Below are 20,864 nucleotides of genomic sequence, written 5' to 3'. Positions count from 1 at the left end.
GGTTCAATACTTACCTTTCCAGTTATATGCTGGCATTCTCCATTCCCTGTGCCAACAACCATTTGCCTTGGGTCTTTTCTAAGGATGAGATTTTGGCCTTGTCCTTTTTCACCTCCCTTGGTATTGCCTGATCATTCACGTGAGTTTCAAGTCAAGTCAAGTCAAGAGAGTTTATTGTCATGTGTCCCAGATAGGACAATGACATTCTTGCTTTGCTTCAGCACAACAGAATATAGTAGGCATAAATACAGATCAGATCAGTGTGTCCATATACCATAGAATATATATATACACATATAAATTAACAGATAAAGTGCAATAGGCTGTTATAGTTCAGAGTTTGTTTGAAGTTGTGTTTAATAGTCTGATGGCTGTGGGGAAGTGGCTATTACTGAACCTGGATGCTGCAGATTTCAGGCTCCTGTACCTTCTACCCGATGTCAACGGAGAAATCAGTGAGTGGCCAGGATGGTGTGGGTCCTTGATGAGGCTGGCAGCCTTTTTGAGGCAGCAACTGCGATAGATCCCCTCGATGGTAGGGAGGTCCGAGCCGATGATGGACTGGGCCGTGTTTACAACTTTTTGCAGCCTTTTCTGCTCCTGGACTCTCAGGTTACCGAACCAAGCCACGATGCAACCGATCAGCATGCTCTCTACTATGCACCTGTAGAAGTTCGAGAGAGTCCTCCTTGACATACCGACTCTCCATAATCTTCTCAGGAAGTAGAGACGCTCATGTGCTTTCTTTATCATTGCATCAGAGTTCTGGGACCAGGAGAGATCTTCGGAAATTTGCACGCCCAGGAATTTGAAGCTCATGACCCTTTCCACCATCGACCCATTGATATAAACGGGACTGTGGGTCCCCATCCTACCCCATCCGAAGTCCACAATCAGTTCCTTGGTTTTGCTGGTGTTGAAAGCCAGGTTATTGTGCTGGCACCATACGGACAGTCGCTCGATCTCTCTTCTATACTCTGACTCATCCCCATCAGTGATACGTCCCACAACAATGGTGTCGTCGGCGAACTTGATGATGGAGTCCACCTCTGACCCTTCCCAGGTCTCCCACAGCCCACTGTCTCCGCCTCTTCCTTTCTTCTTCCCGTGCCCCCCCCCCCCCCACTCCCACATCAGTCTGAAGAAGGGTATCGACCCGAAACCACCTATTCCTTCGCTCCATAGATGCTGCCTCACCCGCTGAGTTTCTCCAGCATTTTTGTCTACCTTCGATTTTTCCAGCATCTGCAGTTCTTTCTTAAACATCCACTATCTCTAAATTGTTAGAGTGTTATGTCCAGCATTCATTAGTAGATGAACAGACCTTCCCCAGCAATGTGCTGGCCTCATCCGTCACAATTAATCCCAGGTTAATTCCCGGGATGGCGGGACTGTCATATATTGATGCAATGGAGTGTCTGGGCTTGTACACTCTGGAATTTAGAAGGATGAGAGATGATCTTATTGAAACATATAAGATCATTGAGGGTTTGGACACGCTATAGGCAGGAAACATGTTCCCAATGTTGGGGTAGTCCAGAACCAGGGGACACAGTATAAGGATAAGGGGTATGCCATTTAGAACGGAGATGAGAAAAAACTTTTTCACACAGAGGGTTGCGAATCTGTGGAATTCTCTGCCTCAGAAGGCAGTGGAGGCCAATTCTCGGTATGCTTTCAAGAGAGAGTTGGATAGAGCTCTTAAATATAACGGAGTCAAGGGATATGGGGAAAAGGCAGGAACGGGGTACTGAGTGTGGATGATCAGCCATGATCACAGTGAATGGCGGTGCTGGCTCGAAGGGCCGAATGGACTACACCTGCACCTATTGTCTATTGTCTAATCTCTGAGAATGTCCCAACGACAGGACAAGGCACCAGAGGTGTCTGCACTGTAGCATACAGAAAGGGATGAATAACCCTCAGTCCTCAACTTTGGTTCCAGAACTCACGAGTTCTCATGGCCTTGGATTTGCTGTGTTCCTCTGCGCTGAGAAACAATTGAAAGAAGCTCCAAAAGTAGCAAGGGCACAGAACATACTTCAGGCAGGGGATGTCGTTATCCAACATCAAGAGAGGCCTACTCGCATCTGCATAGACTCAGCCGACTAAAGTCTTGGGCAGAGAGCGATCTACTTGCCCTTGTTTTCATCAATCTACTCTTGGAAGATGCATCTGTCCATGATACCATTGGTAGAAGTGACCACCACACAGTCCTTGTGGCCACAAAGCCCATCTTTGTACCAAGAACACCTTGTCTGATGAAGGGTCTTGACCTGAAACATCTCTTCTCTCCAGAGATACTGCCTGATCCGCTGAGTTTCTCCACAATTTTGTGTCCACCTTTCTGTCATGTCGTGTGCCTCCAACAAGAGAGTTTATTGTCATATCCCAGATAGGACAATGAAATTCTTGCTTTGCTTCAGCACAATAGAATATGGTAGGCATGAATGCAGAACAGATCAGTGTGTCTATATACCATTATATAAATATATACACACATGAATAAATAAACAGATACAGTGCAAATAAACAGATAATGGGCTATGAATGTTCAGAGTTTTGTTTGAGTTGAGTTGAATAGCCTGATGGCTGTGGGGAAGCAGCTATTCCTGAACCTGGACGTTGCAGTCTTCAGGCTCCTGTACCTTCTACCTGAAGGTAGTGGGGAGATGTGGCCAGGATGGTGTGGGTTCTTGATGATGCTGCCAGCCTTTTTGAGGCAGCGACTGCGATAGATACCTTCAATTGTAGGTAGGTTAGAGCCGATGATGGATGGGGCAGTGTTTACTACTTTTTGTAGTCTTTTCCGCTCCTCTACTTTTTGTAGTATTTTCCGCTCCTATAACTCAGCCTACAATTGGTTTAAATTCTGAACAGATCAGGCAACTCAAAATGTTTCATCCCTGGGGTGATATCAGCAGCAGAAGAAGTATACACCAGCATAATCTATGACCTCATGGCCCAGCACATTCCTATCTCTATCATTCTGATCTAGGCAGGAAAGCAATCCTAGTTCAATGCAAATCTAAGGGGGCATGTTGAGAGCTGCATTAGACCCACCTGACAGTGATGAGGTTTCAGCTTAGTAAAATTGCAATGCAGGCTCATTTGCATGCTAAACCCCTTGCAGCAGTCAGAGCTTAAAAGAGGAGTAGGCTTCAAGAACCTGTTTAGTTTAGTTTAGTTTAGTTTAGAGATACAGTGCGGAAACAGGCCCTTCGGCCCACCGAGCCCGCACCAACCAGCGATTCCCGCATATTAACACTATCCTACACATACTAGGGACAATTTTTACATTTACCAAACCAATTTACCTACATACCTGTACGTCTTTGGAGAACGACCTCATCCTCAGTAATGATAGGTCCCAGCATGTGAGGTATTTGCAACCACGTTCAGCCTGAAGCAATCTATTGATGATCACTATCAGATTCCCCCTGAGATATCCACTTTTGTAGAAGCCAGTGTTGAGCCAAAATTCAATTACCTCCATGTAACATTAAGCAACAGCTAAGTGCTACAAGACTGGCCAACACCCCTGCTGTATTACTGAAGACTTGTGCTTCAACACTAGTTGTGCCCCCAGCCATGCTATTGCGCCAGGTTATAACAAAGCCGTTTACCCAACGATGCTGAAAATTGCCTGTGTTTGAGTGGCTCGCAAAAAGCAGGCGAAAATATATTCTGGCTAATAGCCATCCCGTCATTTATTCCCAATCATGAATAATGTGATGGAAGATGTCATCGACAATACAGTCAAGATACACTTATACACCAATAACTTACTTGGGATGACCTGTTTTTGTTTCTCCAGACCTAACCTGATTTCAAACCTCATCACAGCTTTGGTCCAAACACAGAACAAAGGGTTTCATTCCTGAGTTGAGTTAGGAAGTAACATCAAAGCAACATTTGTCAATACATTGTCAAGCTGGAAACGTGTTGTCAAGCTGGAAAGGGTACAGAGAAGATTTACGAAGATGTTACCAGGGCTAGAGGGTCTGAGCTCTAGGGAGAGGTTGAGTTGGCTGGAGTGCAGGAGGATGAGGGGTGATCTTATAGAGGTGTATAAAATAATGAGAGGAATAGATCGGGTAGAATCACAGAATCTCTTGCCCAGAGAAGGTGAATCGAGGACCAGAGGACATAGGTTTATGGTGAAGCAGAAAAGATTTCATAGGAATCTGAGGGGTAACCTTTTTCATATAAAGGGTTGTAGATGTATGAAACAAGCTGTCACGGGAGCTAGTGAGGCAGGGTCTATCCCAACATTTAAGTAACAGTTAGACAGGTACATGGATCGGACAGGTTTGGAGGGATATGGACCAAATGCAGGCAGGTGGGACTAGTGTGGCTGGACCATGTTGGCCAGTGTGGGTAAGTTGGGCCAGAGGGCCTGTTTCTACACTGTATCACTCTATGACTCTATTTTATCTAGTGTTACATTGAGGAGCTGGTAAAATTGATCAATAATCAACAAAAAAGCACTGCAGTCGTTGGATTCATATTTTGCATAAAAGAAGATAGGTGATGGAAGTAAATCTTCTCAGCCCGAAGGCACTACTGAAGGAGTTCCTGGGGCAGTCTCCTGGGTCCTACCTCCTTCAGCTCCTTCAACTCTGGTTTTTCTTCCAGGCTAAAGTGGAGATCTTTGCTGATGATTGCCCAATGTTCAATTTCATGTTTCAACTCTTCACAACCGGTGGCGTACCGATCCCGCCTACAGGTACTGTGTGTACAGAGCCTGTACCTTCTCCCCAGGACCTGCGTGGATTTTCTCCGAGATTTTTGGTTTCCTCCCACAATCCAAAGACGTACAGGCTTGCAGGTTAATTTGCTTGGTGTATGAGTAAATTGTCCCTAGTGTGTGTAGGATAGTGTTAATATGCGGGGAACGCTGGTCGGCGCAGATCCGGTGGGCCGAAGGGCCTGTTTCCACGCTGTATCTAAACTGGCATGCAACAAGGTCCAGACAACATTGTGATGATGTGGGCTGACAAACAGCAGGTAACAATCGCAGTATGAAAGTGCTAGTTAACTGCCATCTCAAGCAAGAGAGAGTCTACCCACTCACCCTTGATATTATCATTCCCTCACCATCAGTCGCTGTTGAGCAGAAACTCAACGGCCATATCTGGCTTCAGAAATATCTTGGGTATAAAAACAAACAAGAGGCAGGGTGCCCTAGGCAAGTGGCTCACTCATGCCCCAGCACTCCAGGTTCCTTACCCCATTTACAAGGCAAGAAATATGATGCAGAAGTGCAAGTATACAACCTTAATTATGGTATCCTTGCCAACAGATCTCACAAAGCTGGGTAGAGTGGATGCGGAAAGGATGTTTCCACTAGTGGGAGAGTCTAGGACAACCTCAGAGTTAAAGGATGTTGCTTTAGGAAGGGGTGAGGAGGAATTCCTTCAGTCAGAGGGTGGTGAATCTGTGGAATTCATTGCCACAGTAGGCTGTGGAGGCCAAGTCAATGGATATTTTTAAGGCAGAGATAGATAGATTGTTGATCAGTACGGGTGTCAGGGGGTTATGCGGAGAAGGTAGGAGAATGGGGTTAGGAGAGAGAGATAGATCAGCCATTATTGAAAAGCGGAGTAGACTTGATGGGCCAAATGGCCCAATTCCTTTCCAATCACTTATGAACTTATGAAGCTCAACGCCATCCAGGACAACAAGCCCAAATATTTGACACACTGTCAACCTCCCATATCTTTCATTTCCTCCACCGTTGTCACACAGTGTATTTTGTGTGTAATGTCTACAATATGCACTGGGCTTACTGTCCCCATCTACTCTGGCTGCATCTACCAAACCAATGATGTCTACCACCAAGAAAGATAAGGGTAAAGATACACTTGGGTACCTAATCACCTGCAGTGTCTCCTCCATGACTTGCACCATCCTGATATTGAAGGGCATCACTCATCCTTTTCCATTGCTGGATTTATATCTAACCGAAGACCACACAAAGGTTCAAGTAAGGCAGCTCGCCACCAGCTTTGGAAAAAGCAATTCACCATTCATTAAATAGTGGCCTTGCCAGTGTTGGACAATTTAAAAAAAAAAAGGGTATTTAAAAAAAAAAATTGGAATACCCCAACCCCAACCCCAACCCCAACCCAAACTCTATTTGCTAACCATCAACTCCCGACTAGTTTAGTATGAACCTGAACCAAAGAATAGCGTCTTTGCAACTTTGGTTTTGCATTTGACCCAAAGTTGACTTTTATTTCCATAACATCATTAAAGTTGTGTATTGCCACATGTGTACCATACATGGCTGTGTCCTCTCTCCCTAGGTCCCACTTCTCCTTCCCTCTCAATGTCATCTCTTCCTCCCTTATACTCCTCCTCTGTTTTTAGCCTCTTGTTCATTCCTGAGTTTAATTACTTCTGTATTGGTGCCTTTGTCTAAATCTTAAACCCTGGATTTTCTTCCCAAAGCTACTTTCGCTCTTTATCTCTCCCTGATAAGGTGATCTTTAAATCCTGACTCTATGACTGGCACTTTTTTTAAATTCATTTGCCCTAACATACTTTGATACTAACTCTTGAATTTGATAATGCCCCATGAAACACATTAAGACAATTTTGCTACATTAGAACCCATGTCAATGGAAGCAGTTGTCCCTGATATTAATCATGACACTCGGAATACAACAAGCCAAATAATAGGAGCAGAGCAAAGAGTTAATAGAATGGCATTGCAATAAGAGTTCTTGGCTGTGAAGAAGGTCTCAAGTGTTTGCTATTTTGTTTTGAAGATAGACACAAAAAGCTGGAGTAACTCAGCGGGACAGGCAGCATCTCAGTAGAGAAGGAATGGGTGACGTTTCGGGTTGAGACCCTTCTTCGGACTAGTTTGGGAAAAGGGAAATGAGAGATATAGACGATGATGTAGAGAGATAAAGAAAAATGAATGAAAGAAATGCAAAAAAGTAACAAAGATAAAGGAAACAGGCCATTGTTAGCTGTTTGGAGGTACACAAAAATGCTGGAGAAACTCAGCGGGTGCAGCAGCATCTATGGAGCGAAGGAAATAGGCGACGTTTCGGGCCGAAACCCTTCTTCAGACTGATGGGGGGTGGGGGGGGAGAAGGAAGGAAAAAGGGAGGGGGAGGAGCCCGAGGGCGGGGAGATGGGAGGAGACAGCTCGAGGGTTAAGGAAGGGGAGGAGACAGCAAGGGCTAGCAAAACTGGGAGAATTCAACGTTCATGCCATCTGGACGCAAGCAACCCAGGCGGAATATGAGGTGCTGTTCCTCCAATTTCCGGTGTTGCTCACTCTGGCAATGGAGGAGAACCAGGACAGAGAGGTCGGATTGGGAATGGGAGGGGGAGTTGAAGTGCTGAGCCACCGGGAGTTCAGGTAGGTTATTGCGGACTGAACGGAGGTGTTCGGCGAAACGATCGCCCAACCTCCGCTTAGTCTCCCCGATGTAAATCAGCTGACATCTAGAGCAGCGGATGCAGTAGATGAGGTTGGAGGAGATACAGGTGAACCTTTGTCGCACCTGGAACGACTGCTTGGATCCTTGAATGGAGTCGAGGGGGGAGGTGAAGGGACAGGTGTTGCATTTCTTGCGGTTGCAACGGAAAGTGCCCGGGGAGGGGGTGGTACGGGAGGGAAGGGAAGAATTGACAAGGGGGTTGCGGAGGGAGCGGTCTTTGCGGAAGGCAGACATAGGGGGAGATGGGAAGATGTGGCGAGTGGTGGGGTCACGTTGGAGGTGTTGTTAGCTGTTTGTTGGGTAAAAACAAGATTTTGGTGGGGGAGGGATGGAGAGAGAGGGAAAGAGAGAGAGGTTACATGAAACTGTTCCTCCAATTTACATTTAGCCTCACTCTGACAATGGAGGAGACTTAGGACAGAAAGGTCAGAATGGGAATGGGAGGGAGAATTCAAGTGTTTAGCAACCGGGAGATCAGGTAAAGGTTCAGGCGGGCTGAGCGAAGATGTTCAGCGAAAACGATCGCCCAGTCTACGTTTGGTCTCGCCGATGTAGAGTCCACATCTTGAACAACGGATACAGTAGACGAGGGTGGAGGAGGTGCAAGTATTTTGTTTTGATTGGAACAGGAAAAGTTAAAGAGGGATGTAATATGACTCTTTTGGAATTATGATAAGTTGTGATACATTCCAAAAATGAAAGATCATTTCCTCAGCGACTTCAGTAGTTCAATAACAAAAGGCCACATAATCAGGATTAACATTACAGGAAGATCAAAAGTGACGTTGGTGCATTTTATTTTCACACAGGTTTTTATACCACGGAATGTGGTTTTTGATGCAGGACTAAAGCCTAATTTAAAAGTACTTGAAAAAGGAAGAATTTGTATAGAAACTGTGGAAATGGCAGGGAAATTAAGTTAGAGTTGAGAGCTCAATTGAAGAGTTAACAATGGCACACACTCAATAGGCTGAATGAACTTCCATGCAATAATCTTTTATTCATTTAGAATACGGTAAATGGATTAAAGTAATTACATAATAAAGTACCTTCAGGTTTGCATGAAATTGGATAATTGTCATATCCTGACCCAAACAAATGATTGTTTGTGTTTGTGCCATATCTCTTCCTGTCTCGAGGTTTACAAATTTGATTTTTTTCCCCAAAATTTTCTGACTTTGTGCTCTGCAAGGTCAATATTTATTCTCATGCAAGTGTATTCAAAAGAACAATGGGTCTTCCTTGCATATTCACCGGATGTGAACCATTAAACAGGTATTAAGAAGATAGATAAACACAGAATGCTGTAGTAACTCAGCGGGACAGGCAGCATCTCTGGAGAGAGAGGGTAGATCAGGGGGACAAAGCACACAGACCTGAGGTGCCCCTGTGTTGGTGTTCACAAGGAGGAGTGGTGTTGCCACTCTGCTGTTGAGGAAGTCAAGCTTCCAGTTGCACAGGTCATAAGGTCACAGGTGATAGGAGTAGAATTAGGCCATTTGGCCCATCAAGCCTACTTCGCCATTCAATCATGGCTGATCTATCTCTCCCTCCTCACCCCATTCTCCTGCCTTCTCCCCATAACCTCTGACACCTGTACTAATCAAAAGGATTTGATTTGAGTATAAGAGCAATGAGGTTCTACTGCAGTTGTACGGGGTCTTGGTGAGACCACACCTGGAGTATTGCGTACAGTTTTGGTCTCCTAATCTGAGGAAAGACATTCTTGCCATAGAGGGAGTACAGAGAAGGTTCATCAGACTGATTCCAGGGATGGCAGGACTTTCATATGAAGAAAGACTGGATAGACTTGGCTTGTACACGCTAGAATTTAGAAGATTGAGGGGGGATCTTATAGAAATGTACAAAATTCTTAAGGGGTTGGACAGGCTAGATGCAGGAAGATTATTCCCGATGTTGGGGAAGTCCAGAACAAGGGGGTCCCAGTTTAAGGATAAGAGGGAAGTCTTTTGGGACCGAGATGAGAAAATCATTTTTTACACAGAGAGTGGTGAATCTGTGGAATTCTCTGCCACAGAAGGTAGTTGAGGCCAGTTCATTGGCTGGATTTAAGAGGGAGTTAGATGTGACCCTTGTGGCTAAAGGGATCAGGGGATATGGAGAGAATGCAGGTATGGGATTTTGATTTGGATGATCAGCCATGATCATATTGAATGGCGGTGCAGGCTCGAAGGGCCGAATGGCCTACTTCTGCACCTATTTTCTATGTTTCTATGAATCTATGTATCTCAACCTTAAAAATATCCACTGACTTGGCCCCCACAGCCTTCTGTGGCAAAGAATTCCTCAGATTCACCACCCTCTGACTGAAGAAATTCCTCCTCATCTCCTTCCTAAAAGAACGTCCTTTAATTCTGAGGCCAAGGCCTCTAGTCCTGGACTCTCCCACTAGTGGAAACATCCTCTCCACATCCACAGGGAAGAGCAGAGACCCAGTTCCCCAAGTCCAATGATGGGTTTGGAACTGATGAGGGTTCTGAAGCCCCAGCTTGCAGTCATAGGTGCATTCACATTTAGATTTAGAGTTGAAGAATAGTGCTGTGAAAACAGATTCACCTCCTTCCTACTCCTTCCATTCTTGGGTCCTGCCTTTATCTTTCTTTGTAAAGCTACAAAGTCGCTGTCTCAAAAAGTTATCGAAGTCGCTGCCTCAAAAAGGCAGCCAACATCATCAAAGACCCACACCATCCTGGCCACACACTCGTTTCACCATTGCCATCAGGAAGAAGGCACAGGAACCTGAAAACTGAGGTTCAGGCTCAGCTTATTCCTACAGTCATCAGGTTATTAAACACAACAACGAATAAGCTCTGAGCTCTGAACTGCAAAAGACTATATTATTATTGTTATTTATTGAACTTTTTTTTCTCTTCCCCCCCGCTATGTACTATGTTTACATATTCACATATTCTGTTGCGCTGCAGCAAGTAAAGCCCCTGTCCCACTTTCCCGAGTTACTCACAAATTCTCCCGAGTTTTCCCCTAGATTCAAACTCGGGGAATGTCCGTAGGAGTTCGTAGCGAGTCCGTAGATGTGCCGTAGGTACTCGGGGCATCAGGTAAGTCGGGACTCTTTTTCAGCATGTTGAAAAATGCCCACGAGTAAAAAAAATAGCCCCAAGTACCTACGGCTGGCATCTCCGAGTTTGAATCAAGGGGAAAACTCGGGTAAGTGGGACAGGGGCTTAAGAATTTCATGGTCCCATCCGGGACATATGACAATAAAACACTCTTGACTTTTGACTCTTACTACTTGTAAGAGGACTTCTGTCCATCTCATGTCCTGACACTATTCGTTACTAGAACTTTGACAGTCTCTCAAGTTCATGGCCATCATGCTTAGACTATTTCTGTTTCATAATGCACTGCCGTTTCTAAATGCAAGACCTCTGAAGCTGGAAATGATTTTCATAATTATGCTTCACTTGCAAAATGCAATGTTTGCGCAGATGCTTGTGCTCTTTTAAAGAATGTGTCACATGGGAGCAGAACAAAAATGTTCCTGATTTCTGAATGTTATTGAAGCTAATGTTATTGGATTATGTTTTGAAAGCATGTTTGTCAGTGTTAGTACAATATCTTCTCATGAGAACCACTACCTCAATACAAGTCCACACTTCATCTCACAATAATGTTCTCAACAATGCTTAAAGCTGACGTTCCATTTTGTGATACCGATAAGTTTACTCTTGAACAGCAACAGCTTGGAAATAGTCATCCATTCAGTCGGCTTAGAATAACAATGAAGTACATAAAGTGTAGGAAGGAACTGCAGATGCTGGTTTAATCCGAAGATAGATGCGAAAAACCAGAGTAACTCAGCGGGTCAGACAGCATCTCTTCAACAGAAGAAACGACCCTTCTTCAGAAGATGGGTCTTGACCCGAAACGTCACCTATCCCTCATTTAGAAGAATGAGGGGGACCTCATTGAAACGTACAGAATAGTGAAAGACTTGGATAGAGTGGAGAGGATGTTTCAACTAGTGGGAGAGCATAGAACTAGAGGTCATAGCCTCAGAATTAAAGGACGTTCTTTTAGGAAGGAGATGAAGAGAAACTTATTTAGTCAGAGGGTAGGGTATCTGTGGAATTCTTTGCCACAGAAGCTGTGGAGGCCAAGTCAGTGGATATTTTTAAGGCACAAATAGATAGATTCTTGATTAGTACGGGTGTCAGGGGTTATGGGGAGAAGGCAGGAGAATGGGGTTCGGAGTAAGAGATAAATCAGCCATGATTGAATGGCGGAGTAGACATGATGGGCAGAATGGCCTCCTTTTCCTTCTATTCCTTATGACCTTATGAGATGCTGTCTGACCTGCTGAGTCTTTGTGGCTATGAAGTACTTAAATATATGTGCTTCATAAATATACGTTCGGATCTGAAGAAGGGTTTCGACCCAAAACGTTGCCTATTTCCTTTGCTCCATAGACGCTGCCTCACCCGCTGAGTTTCTCCAGCATTTCCGTCTACATAAATATATATATATATATATATATTATAAGCAAAGGGTACAATTACATGTTAAATGCCAGGATATTATTGCATAAGATCTTTAATTTATTTCCAGGAAAGGAAAGACATACACCAGATCTCACACCAGATTCAACAGTTTGACATGAAATACTGTTAAGGAAATTGAAATTCCTTTCCTATTATCGTAATGTGCTAAGATCAGAAATTAGAAAAGCAGATCTGACAATTCAAACCAATTAGTGCCGTCTAGAAGCACTGTGACCTTTTTGAGTCTGTGCATGTTTGTACTCTCCGATCTACGGCCGTACAGGTGAGTAGGAACAGCTAGATAGTCGGTCGTCAATTGTAAAAGACCACACCGTGAAATCCTCTCATTGTATATTTTTTATGATTCTACTTTAGCCTAGCACTGGCCCCTACGCTCAAAGTGGTCGACACTCTGTGTCAGTGGAAGTGCAACTGCAGCGGCAGAGACAGGAAGAAAGGGAGAGTTTCCAGCAGGCTCAACGGCAATACAGCTCGTTGCCAAGGTGAGATCACCAACGTGAGGTGTTTTACAAAGCCAGAGACTGTTTGTTTAATTTTATACCCGAGGCCACACAAAAATGTAATTGGCAGATAAAATGTGTAGGGAGGAACTGCAGATGCTGGTTTAAACCGAAGATAGACTCAAAAAGCTGGAGTAATTCAGCGGGACAGGCAGCATCTCTGAAGAGAAGGAATGGACCACGTTTCAGGTCAAGACCCTTCTTCAGACTGAGTTTGTGGAAAGGGAAATGATGATGTAGAGAGATATAGAACAAAAGAATAAAAGATATGCAAAAAACTAATGATGATACAGGAAACAGGTCATTGTTACGTGAGAACGAATACAGACACATTTTTCCCCTCATTTGTTCTATGTCTCTTTATATCACAGTCTATATCTCTCGTTTCCCTTTCCCCTGACTCTCAGTCTGAAGGAGGTTCTTGACCCGATAGGTCACCAGTTTCTTTTCTCCAGAGATGCTGTCTGTCCTGCTGAGTTACTCCAGCTTTTTGTGTCTATCAAATGTCATTGGCCGACAGGTCTACATAGTTCAGTTTAGTTTAGAGATACAGCGTGGAAACAGGCCCTTCGGCCCACCAAGTCTGTGCTGACCAGCGATCCCCGCACATTAACACTATCTTACATCAGGGACAATTTACATTTTTCTTTATACCAAGTCAATTAACCTACAGCACTGTAAAGCTTTGGTGTGTGGGAGGAAACCGAAGATCCCGGGGCAAACCCACGCAGGTCACGGGGAGAACGTAAAACTCCGTACAGACAACACCCGTACTTGGGATCGAACCGGGGCCTCTAGCGCTGTAAAGCAGGAACTCTACCACTGTGCCACCATGCCGCATACATAGTCTTTTGAATAATGAATATCAAATGCAGAACAAATGAATATTAATAAATGCGCAATAGTTGGAAAAAGTAAAATTATAATTCTCGTGAATGGGGAAATTAGAGTTTACTAGTTGCAGATCGTTACATTGGTTTAATTTTTGCCAAAACTACAACTCAATTTAGTCAATTCCTTTTCTTTTTAGCAATATGGATCAATTTTATTGCTGCTTTTTTCCTTGAATGGTAACATGGAGAAAAACATTAGTGGGAGAGGACAATGCAAGTGAATAAGGAGGCAGTTGTATTTGTGGAGTATCCATATTAACCCAAGAATGCACACAAGGATTGGAAAGGGTTGGGGGGAAAAAAGCCAGCTATTCAGGGCTTGCAGCCATATGTGTGTTGTCAGGCTGCTTTCTTGGCAGTCGTCTATGTAATGTTGATCATTCGTCTATTTCACTTTAAACAACTTCCAGTTGTTTTACCGGGTCAGACGGGTTATTGGGAAGCTATTTGGAACATTTTGTTGGAATAATTGTAAAAATCTAGAATAATAATAAACCAAAGTGGGTTTCTACGGAAGGTCATTTAACAAGGAAGCTGTACTACGCAGCCCACTTACTGAGAACTCAAATATTTTGACAGTTTAATTAAAAGAGAAGCCCCTGTATTTATTGCAAACATGTATCACTTGGAAAAACTTGCAATTGTTTCATCACACTTATTTCATTGTTGAATGTGTACGCCTTCTGTTATGTCATCTCTGCGTCTATGAATTGGCCTGAAGCAGTTCATTGTTGATGTATTCAAACCACTTTATGTTTCATCAGTCTGGGTTTAATTTAAACCAAGGCCCAGAAGGAGAATGCCTTTGCCACACCCTCATGTCAAATCTATATTGTTTTTGCCACTTGTAGTTTCCTTAGCAGACTTTCTACCCATCTGCTAATAGATAGGGGAGCAACTTATGTGATCTTGAATTTCTACAGAGGATGCCATAATCTACAGATTTACTGTAGGAGTAGAATTAGGCCATTCAGCCCATCAAGTCTACTCCGCCATTCAATCATGTCTGATCTATCTCTCCCTTCTATCCCCGTTCTCCCCATAACCTCTGACACCCGTACCAATCTAGAATCTATCTATCGCTGCCTTAGATATATCCACTGACGGCCTCCACAGCCTTCTGCGGCAAAGAATTCCACCCTCTGACAAAATAAATTCCTCCTCATCTCCTTCCTAAAAGAACGGCCTTTAATTCTGAGGCCGTGGCCTCTAGTCCTAGACTCTCCCACTGGTGGAAACATCCTCTCCACATCCGTGGTAATGGCTGGCACGGTGCAGCTTCCGAGAGATGGGAATTCTGCTGAGTGTTACCTCCTGGCTGGGAGGCAAAAACCAGGATAATTGACAGTGCATTTATAGCTCAGTGTCGTTGACATCCTATAATCCCAGTCTCTGCTAGAAGTGCCTCAGAATTTTCCCCCACATCATCAGATTAGATATTGCAAAACTGTTGCCATAGAACGGTTCAGTTTTTGAACCTATTATGCTGCAATGTTACATCTGTGTTGCTAACAGCAACATTGTTGGTGGTTTTAATTCTGACACCAATCTGCCAAAAACAAATGCATGGAACAGTATAATTTCATTCATCAAGAATCCATGTGAGAATATGTGGCTTGACAGTGTCCCATTTGGCATTTTGCACCTTTCCCTCCAACAGGTGAGCAGCTGGACCCAAAAAGCTGGAGTATCTCAGCGGGTCAGACAGGCAGCATCTCTGTAGAGAGAGGAATGGGTGACGTTTCGGGTCGAGACCCTTCACGCCTCCCATACCTCCTCTCCAGAGATGCTGAGTTACCCCAGCGTTGTTTGCACCTATTCTGCGGTGAGAAGTTAACCGGGGGTTTTCCCTACTATTTTCCTACATAAAAGCAGTTTTTATCCACGAGTAGTTGCTCTACTCAACAGCCAAAAATCTGTAGCCTCCCTCTGATCTGGTATTTTGTTGGTTCACATGCTTGATCAATGGTGTTTTATCATTAATGTTTTATTATTATTAATGTTTAGTGTTTTCTGAGTCATTCGTAACTGTCACTGTTGTCATGTTGTTACTTGTGGGCGGAGCACCAAGGTAAATTCCTTGTATGTGAATACTTGGCCAATAAATGTACTTACTTACTTACTTGTATCTCTCTGCAGGCAAGGCAAAAAGAACTCCAGTTCCATGAGTCAAGAGGCTTGGGATAAAGGCTACACCCCGGGCGAAGGGTTTCAGAGTGCAAAGGACAATCCCAGATATTCCAGTTACCAGGGCTCCCGGAATGGCTACCTCGGACACGGAGTCAATGCCCGGGTTTTGATGGAGACCCAGGAGCTGCTGCGTCAGGAGGAGCAGCGGCAGAAGGATCAGTCGGTCATGAGCAAGCCCGGGGAAGGGAATAATAATTACGACTCTTACAAGGCCGATCCGGCCTACAGCCTTCCAAAAGGGCCGTACAGACACGACGTGCCCCCCTCCCCTTCTCAGGTAGCCCGGCTATCCAGGTTACAAATGCATGACAAAGGTCGGCCCTTCTATCCCTGACCCCAGCATGTGAACTTCGGCATAGAAGGCAATAAGTCACTTTTTTAAGTCACTTTCCTCTGAATATCAAAGGAGAAGAACTTCCAAATCTCCGGCGGGTTTTATTGCAGCATTTTTCTACTCCAGTGCCTTCAGTAAATTGAGAAAGGACTCACCGGCCTTTAACCTGCCTCCTTCTGTCTATCTCGGCCGCCAGCTAATAACACAGAGAGACTTCCTCACAGTTTGACAATCAGGTGGGAGCTGAAGAGGTCCATTGTCACGAGGATCTAACCATGTGATTCTTCACCAGACGCCATGTGTAATTTTCAGCAACCACAAGGCTGGGATCTATTCTGCTAACTTCACATTGGTCTCGCATGAAACTATAAAATGGTTCTCCATTTTCTCCAAATGTGTACAACTCAGCGTAAATGGTTGCATTCAGGAATATGACACTAGTCCCACGAGGGCAATTTTAAATGTGAAATTCATTTAAACATCATCTAGGAAATTTCTGTGTCCTCATTTTGAATATTCCTCCATTAGAGAATAGTTGTTTTTGTTTTTGGATGCAATCTGTCACATTTCATGAAAAAACAATTAAATCGCAATGTACTTTTTGGTTACGTAATTCTTCAAAATCTGACAGAGAAGGCCCCATGGAAATTGTGGAGCTTGATAGATTATAGACCCTGCCACACCGCTGTTCATTGTAATCCATCTCGGTCATTGATGGAGAAAGGAATCACTGCCAATTGTGTGATTCTTTCACGTGTTCAGTTCAGTTTAGAGCCTGTAACCTGCACAGAGGGAGTGTTAGTCCAAATTCGAAAGTCTTGCCTTGTTGTATGAAGGTCCTGACCACAGCAAGCCCCTCAGGGCAACAGAGTGGAGCAATGCATCTCATAACAGGCCATTGGGAAACGCGGGGCAACATAAAGAAGGGAAACTCAAGCGGTTTTCATACGAGTCGGCAACACTGACAAATCTGTTAGGTCAAGTGGGAGATGTTAATGCTTCCAGTTCTTGTTATAGCTTTGTGTTGTACCAGATGTGAGTGGCTATATAGTAAACAATGATGTCTGTGCAAGTTCAAGAACAAAAGAGGAAGAAACCATTCTTGTTTTATATATGAAACGACACACAAATAAGTGATTAATGTTTTATTATTGCTTTTTTTTTACTGTGATACCCTAGTGTACATTTGGGAATTTGGAAAGCTTTCCTTTAAATGATTTCTTAAGTGCTTATTTGGAATATGGAGGTTGGAACAATTAAGTGCCTGCAGTTCCAGATGTGGGAGAGGATGAATTGAGATTAGTTCTCACACATTGACTGCTTTGGGCACTGTGTGAACCTGGAAGCCCGTGCCTATTTCTTTTCAGGACTCCGTTTATTTCTGTTGAGCTGTTGTCAAAGTACGGGAGAGCTCTCTGCAATTACTGATGTCCTGTTTGCTAGTTTGTTGCCTTTATTTCAAATTTACTACAATGTGTTAAGCAAAATGTAAGCACAGTGCAATCGGTTTTTAATGGCTCTTTTACACAGTGTATAAAACAATTGTAAGACAGCTTTCTTGTACATATCACTTAAGAATAAAAAGGCTGTTTCATACTGTTTGCAATACATTCTGTGCGAGTGCTTGCTCATTTCCCAAGTGCATTTCACAAGTGGCAAGGTCATATTGGCGGAGAAAGCGATTGAATCACGTTTACGGTAAACAAAAAAAGTTTGCATTGCGATGGTAATCAAAATGCAAAAACAATAAAGTGGAGATCTGAAATAAATGCTGAAAACATTGGGAATACTCATCAGGTTAGGCAGCATCTGTGAGGAGTAAAACAGAATTGCATAGAATACTGAAGTGTGGATGGCCGTTGGCTGGCTGGAAGCTCATCCGCCCATTGACGGGTCTTGTTTTTGGTCCTGCTGGGGGTCCACAGCCACCTCCTCACCTGGCAAACCAGGTGGCGGAGACGGGTTAGTCGCCAACTATCCAACCATGGAGCACGGAATTACATGGTACCCGTGGCGGGGGAACTCCCCCCAAACTGACCCGATTAGACTCTCATTTAGACTCTCTTAATTTCCACCTTTTTTTAAGGAATCATCATTAATCTGACGTTAACGTTATTTCTCCACACAGGCGCGCCTGGTCTGCTGAGAGGTTCCAGTATATTTATTATAAAATTACACTGTTCTATTTATTCTTCAATCCACATTCATGGTGAGGACTAAACAGTTGCAACATTCATGAATGCTGAAGATTGCCAGTGAATTTTGCAATTCAGTTGCAAAACGTCGCCATTGTAATTAATTTATTAGCCAAGTATGTAAACATACAAAATAATTTGATTTGCCAACAGTCATACAAAAAAGCAACAAGACACATAACCACATAAAAATTAAACATAGACTTAAACAGCCACCACAGCGGCGGTTGAGAATCCCCAGGGCACGCAGCATAAGCGGAGACCCACAGCCACCAGTTCAACGTCTGGGCCTTCACCGTGATGTGACCATTGTACCGACCGCTGACACTCTCTCTGCAGTCCCTGTCCGCCCGAAACAGTCAGAAGGCCGTCCACACTCGCACTAGCCGTCCTCATGGAGCTATCTCCCTGCAAACACTGAGATCACTTCACTCACGGCAATCGCTCCGAGTCCTCGCCAGCGCAGGCAACAGGTCCATCTTGTTTTTTCGGTGACCTCACATTTCCCCCTGTGATGGAAGGCAAACAACTTATACCTTCTCTCCTCCTTTATTCCCGTGGATGGGGCGATCGAAGCTTCCGCAGTCGGGGCGATCGAAGCTCCCGCAGTCAACGATCGAGGCTCCTGCGATTGGGGCAGTCGAAGTTCCTGCGGTTGGAGCTCCCGCAGTTGATCCCTAACAAAGGGACCGGCAGCTCCACGATGTTAAAGCCGCCGTGCAGACGGAGATACGATGAAAAAGTCGCATCTCCGTCGAGGAAAGAGACAAAAAAAGGTCCCCCCCCCCCCCCACATAATACAAAAACTAAAAACATGCAAGTAAACACAGGAAACACAGACCAAAACAGCAAAAGAAAAAAAAGATGAGACAGGCTGTGAGCACGGCTGCCATGTACGACTCCTGCTCTCTCCCCCTGTTGTCATGTGGAATGAATTTAATATAACTTATGCTACTCTGGCCAAAAATAATAGACATGACCCTTTGAGTGTAAAAGGCTGTGACTACATATATTATATTTAGTTTTAGTTTTAGAGATACAGCATGGAAAAAGGCCCTTTGGCCCACCGAGTCCGCGCCGACCAGCGATCCCCACACATTAACACTATCCTGCACCAAGCCAATTAACCTACAAATTCGTACATCTGTGGAGTGTGGGAGGAGACCAAAGATCTCAGAGAAAACCCACGCGGCCACGGGGAGAACGTACAAACTCCATACCGACAGCACCCGTAGTCGGGATCGAACCCAGATTTCTGGCACTGTAAGTGATGTAAGACAGCAACTCTACCGCTGTGCCACCGTGCCGCTTACATGTAGGGGGGTTGCACGTAAGATCAGCGAGACAAAAGGGCGTGATGCACGGAGCAGCTCAATCCTTCTGGAGGACATGGCAGCCTCCGGCATTCACTGTTAACACACGAAACGCGTACTCACCGAAATGGTCAATTTTGGCGCTGTAAAAAATTGTGGAGGGTGACTGAGCGCTCTGAACCAAATGCTCTAGTATCTTTGCTCTGAACCCGAGCACCAAGGTGTAAGCGGCTGAAGAAACGCATCCCTCGGGGCAGCCCCCACTCTCCCCCCGGGGTCAGCGCTGTCCGGCCACCTCCGCCCACCCTCCCCCTGTGCGGCCGCACTGTCACGGGCTGTGGGTCGGCAGCGCCTGCACACGGAGCCGGATTTTGCGTCTGTCTTCCTTCACCACTCTCTTGGGACCGAAGCATCCATTCCAGACGAAGCCTCCTCCAACATTGTCTGCTGCATCTTGTACTCCCGACACGGCTCCCTCTACACCGGCAAGACCGAGCGTGGTGTAGGCGACCAATTGGTAGAGCACTTGTGCAGGGTCTGCATAAAGGGGCTGTCCCACTGCGGCGACCTAATCTGTGAGTTTTGACGAGTTTGCCCTTGACTCACACTCGCAGCATGGTCAACACGTGGTCCTAGGAGGTTCTATGAGGTGGCTGGAACTCTCCTTTATGCTCGAGGGAAGTTCCCACATACTCGCGGCCTCAGCTATGTCGCAGAAAAAAATTTCAGCATATTTCTTTTTAACTCGTAGTGCAGTGGAGTGGGGTCGCTATTTAGTTAAAGGCAGTTGAGGGCAGCTGTAGGCAATCTCCTTCGCTGACCAGGCATTTAAATTGGCACATTGGAGTTTTCAGGACCAGAGAAAACCGGCCAGTAGGTAAAATGCTCGTTAAACTTCATTATAAGTTGTCTGGCTTCTTAAAAGTGTCTCCACTCCTTCTCCCACCCTTCTCTCCCCTTCTCTCCCCTTTCTCTCCCACTCTCTCTCCTTCTTCCCCCCTTCTCTCCCCCCCCCCCCCTCTTACCGTTACTGTGCAGCCATTTTATCTTAATCGCGCAGACAGCGCTCCTCCGCTTTCCCTGGCCCCCGCCGTTGCGATGTGTGTGTGTGTGTGTGTGCGGTCGGCCGATCCAGCTCGCGGTTTCAACGCGGACGGTCGATCCAGCTCGAGGCTTTCCAGGCGAGTGCCCTCGAGCTGGGAGGTCGAAGACACTCTTTTTAACTCGCCGATTAGGTCACCCAAGTGGGACAAGCCCTATTGCCATCTTGACCTGGCAGTCGCATGCCATTTCAATTCTCCTTCGCAAGCCTCACACTCAGCTGTCCATCCTGGGCCATCTCAACTGCTAAGGTGAGGCCCAATGCCAACTGGAGGACAGGAACCTCGTGGGATTCAACCTGGGTTGACAGCAAGCCATGCATCCAACTTTC

General features: G+C 45.0%; 1 protein-coding gene across 4 annotated transcripts in view; it reads left to right on the top strand.

The window, feature by feature from the left end:
- The window catches only part of pard3 (par-3 family cell polarity regulator), a 983,322-nt gene extending 965,788 nt beyond the window's left edge, over positions 1-17,534 (top strand). For all 4 annotated transcript variants that reach the window (XM_033042021.1, XM_033042037.1, XM_033042013.1 and 1 more), the window contains 2 exons: positions 12,362-12,489; positions 15,540-17,534. In XM_033042021.1, the coding sequence (XP_032897912.1) occupies positions 12,362-12,489; positions 15,540-15,924 (513 nt within the window). In that variant the 3' untranslated portion in view covers positions 15,925-17,534. The remainder of the gene's footprint in view (positions 1-12,361; positions 12,490-15,539) is intronic.
- Positions 17,535-20,864: the final 3,330 nt, after the last annotated feature.

The sequence above is a fragment of the Amblyraja radiata genome, chromosome 2, assembly GCF_010909765.2.
Source record: "Amblyraja radiata isolate CabotCenter1 chromosome 2, sAmbRad1.1.pri, whole genome shotgun sequence".
Taxonomy (NCBI): domain Eukaryota; kingdom Metazoa; phylum Chordata; class Chondrichthyes; order Rajiformes; family Rajidae; genus Amblyraja; species Amblyraja radiata.
This window is presented reverse-complemented; position numbering and strand designations above follow the sequence as displayed.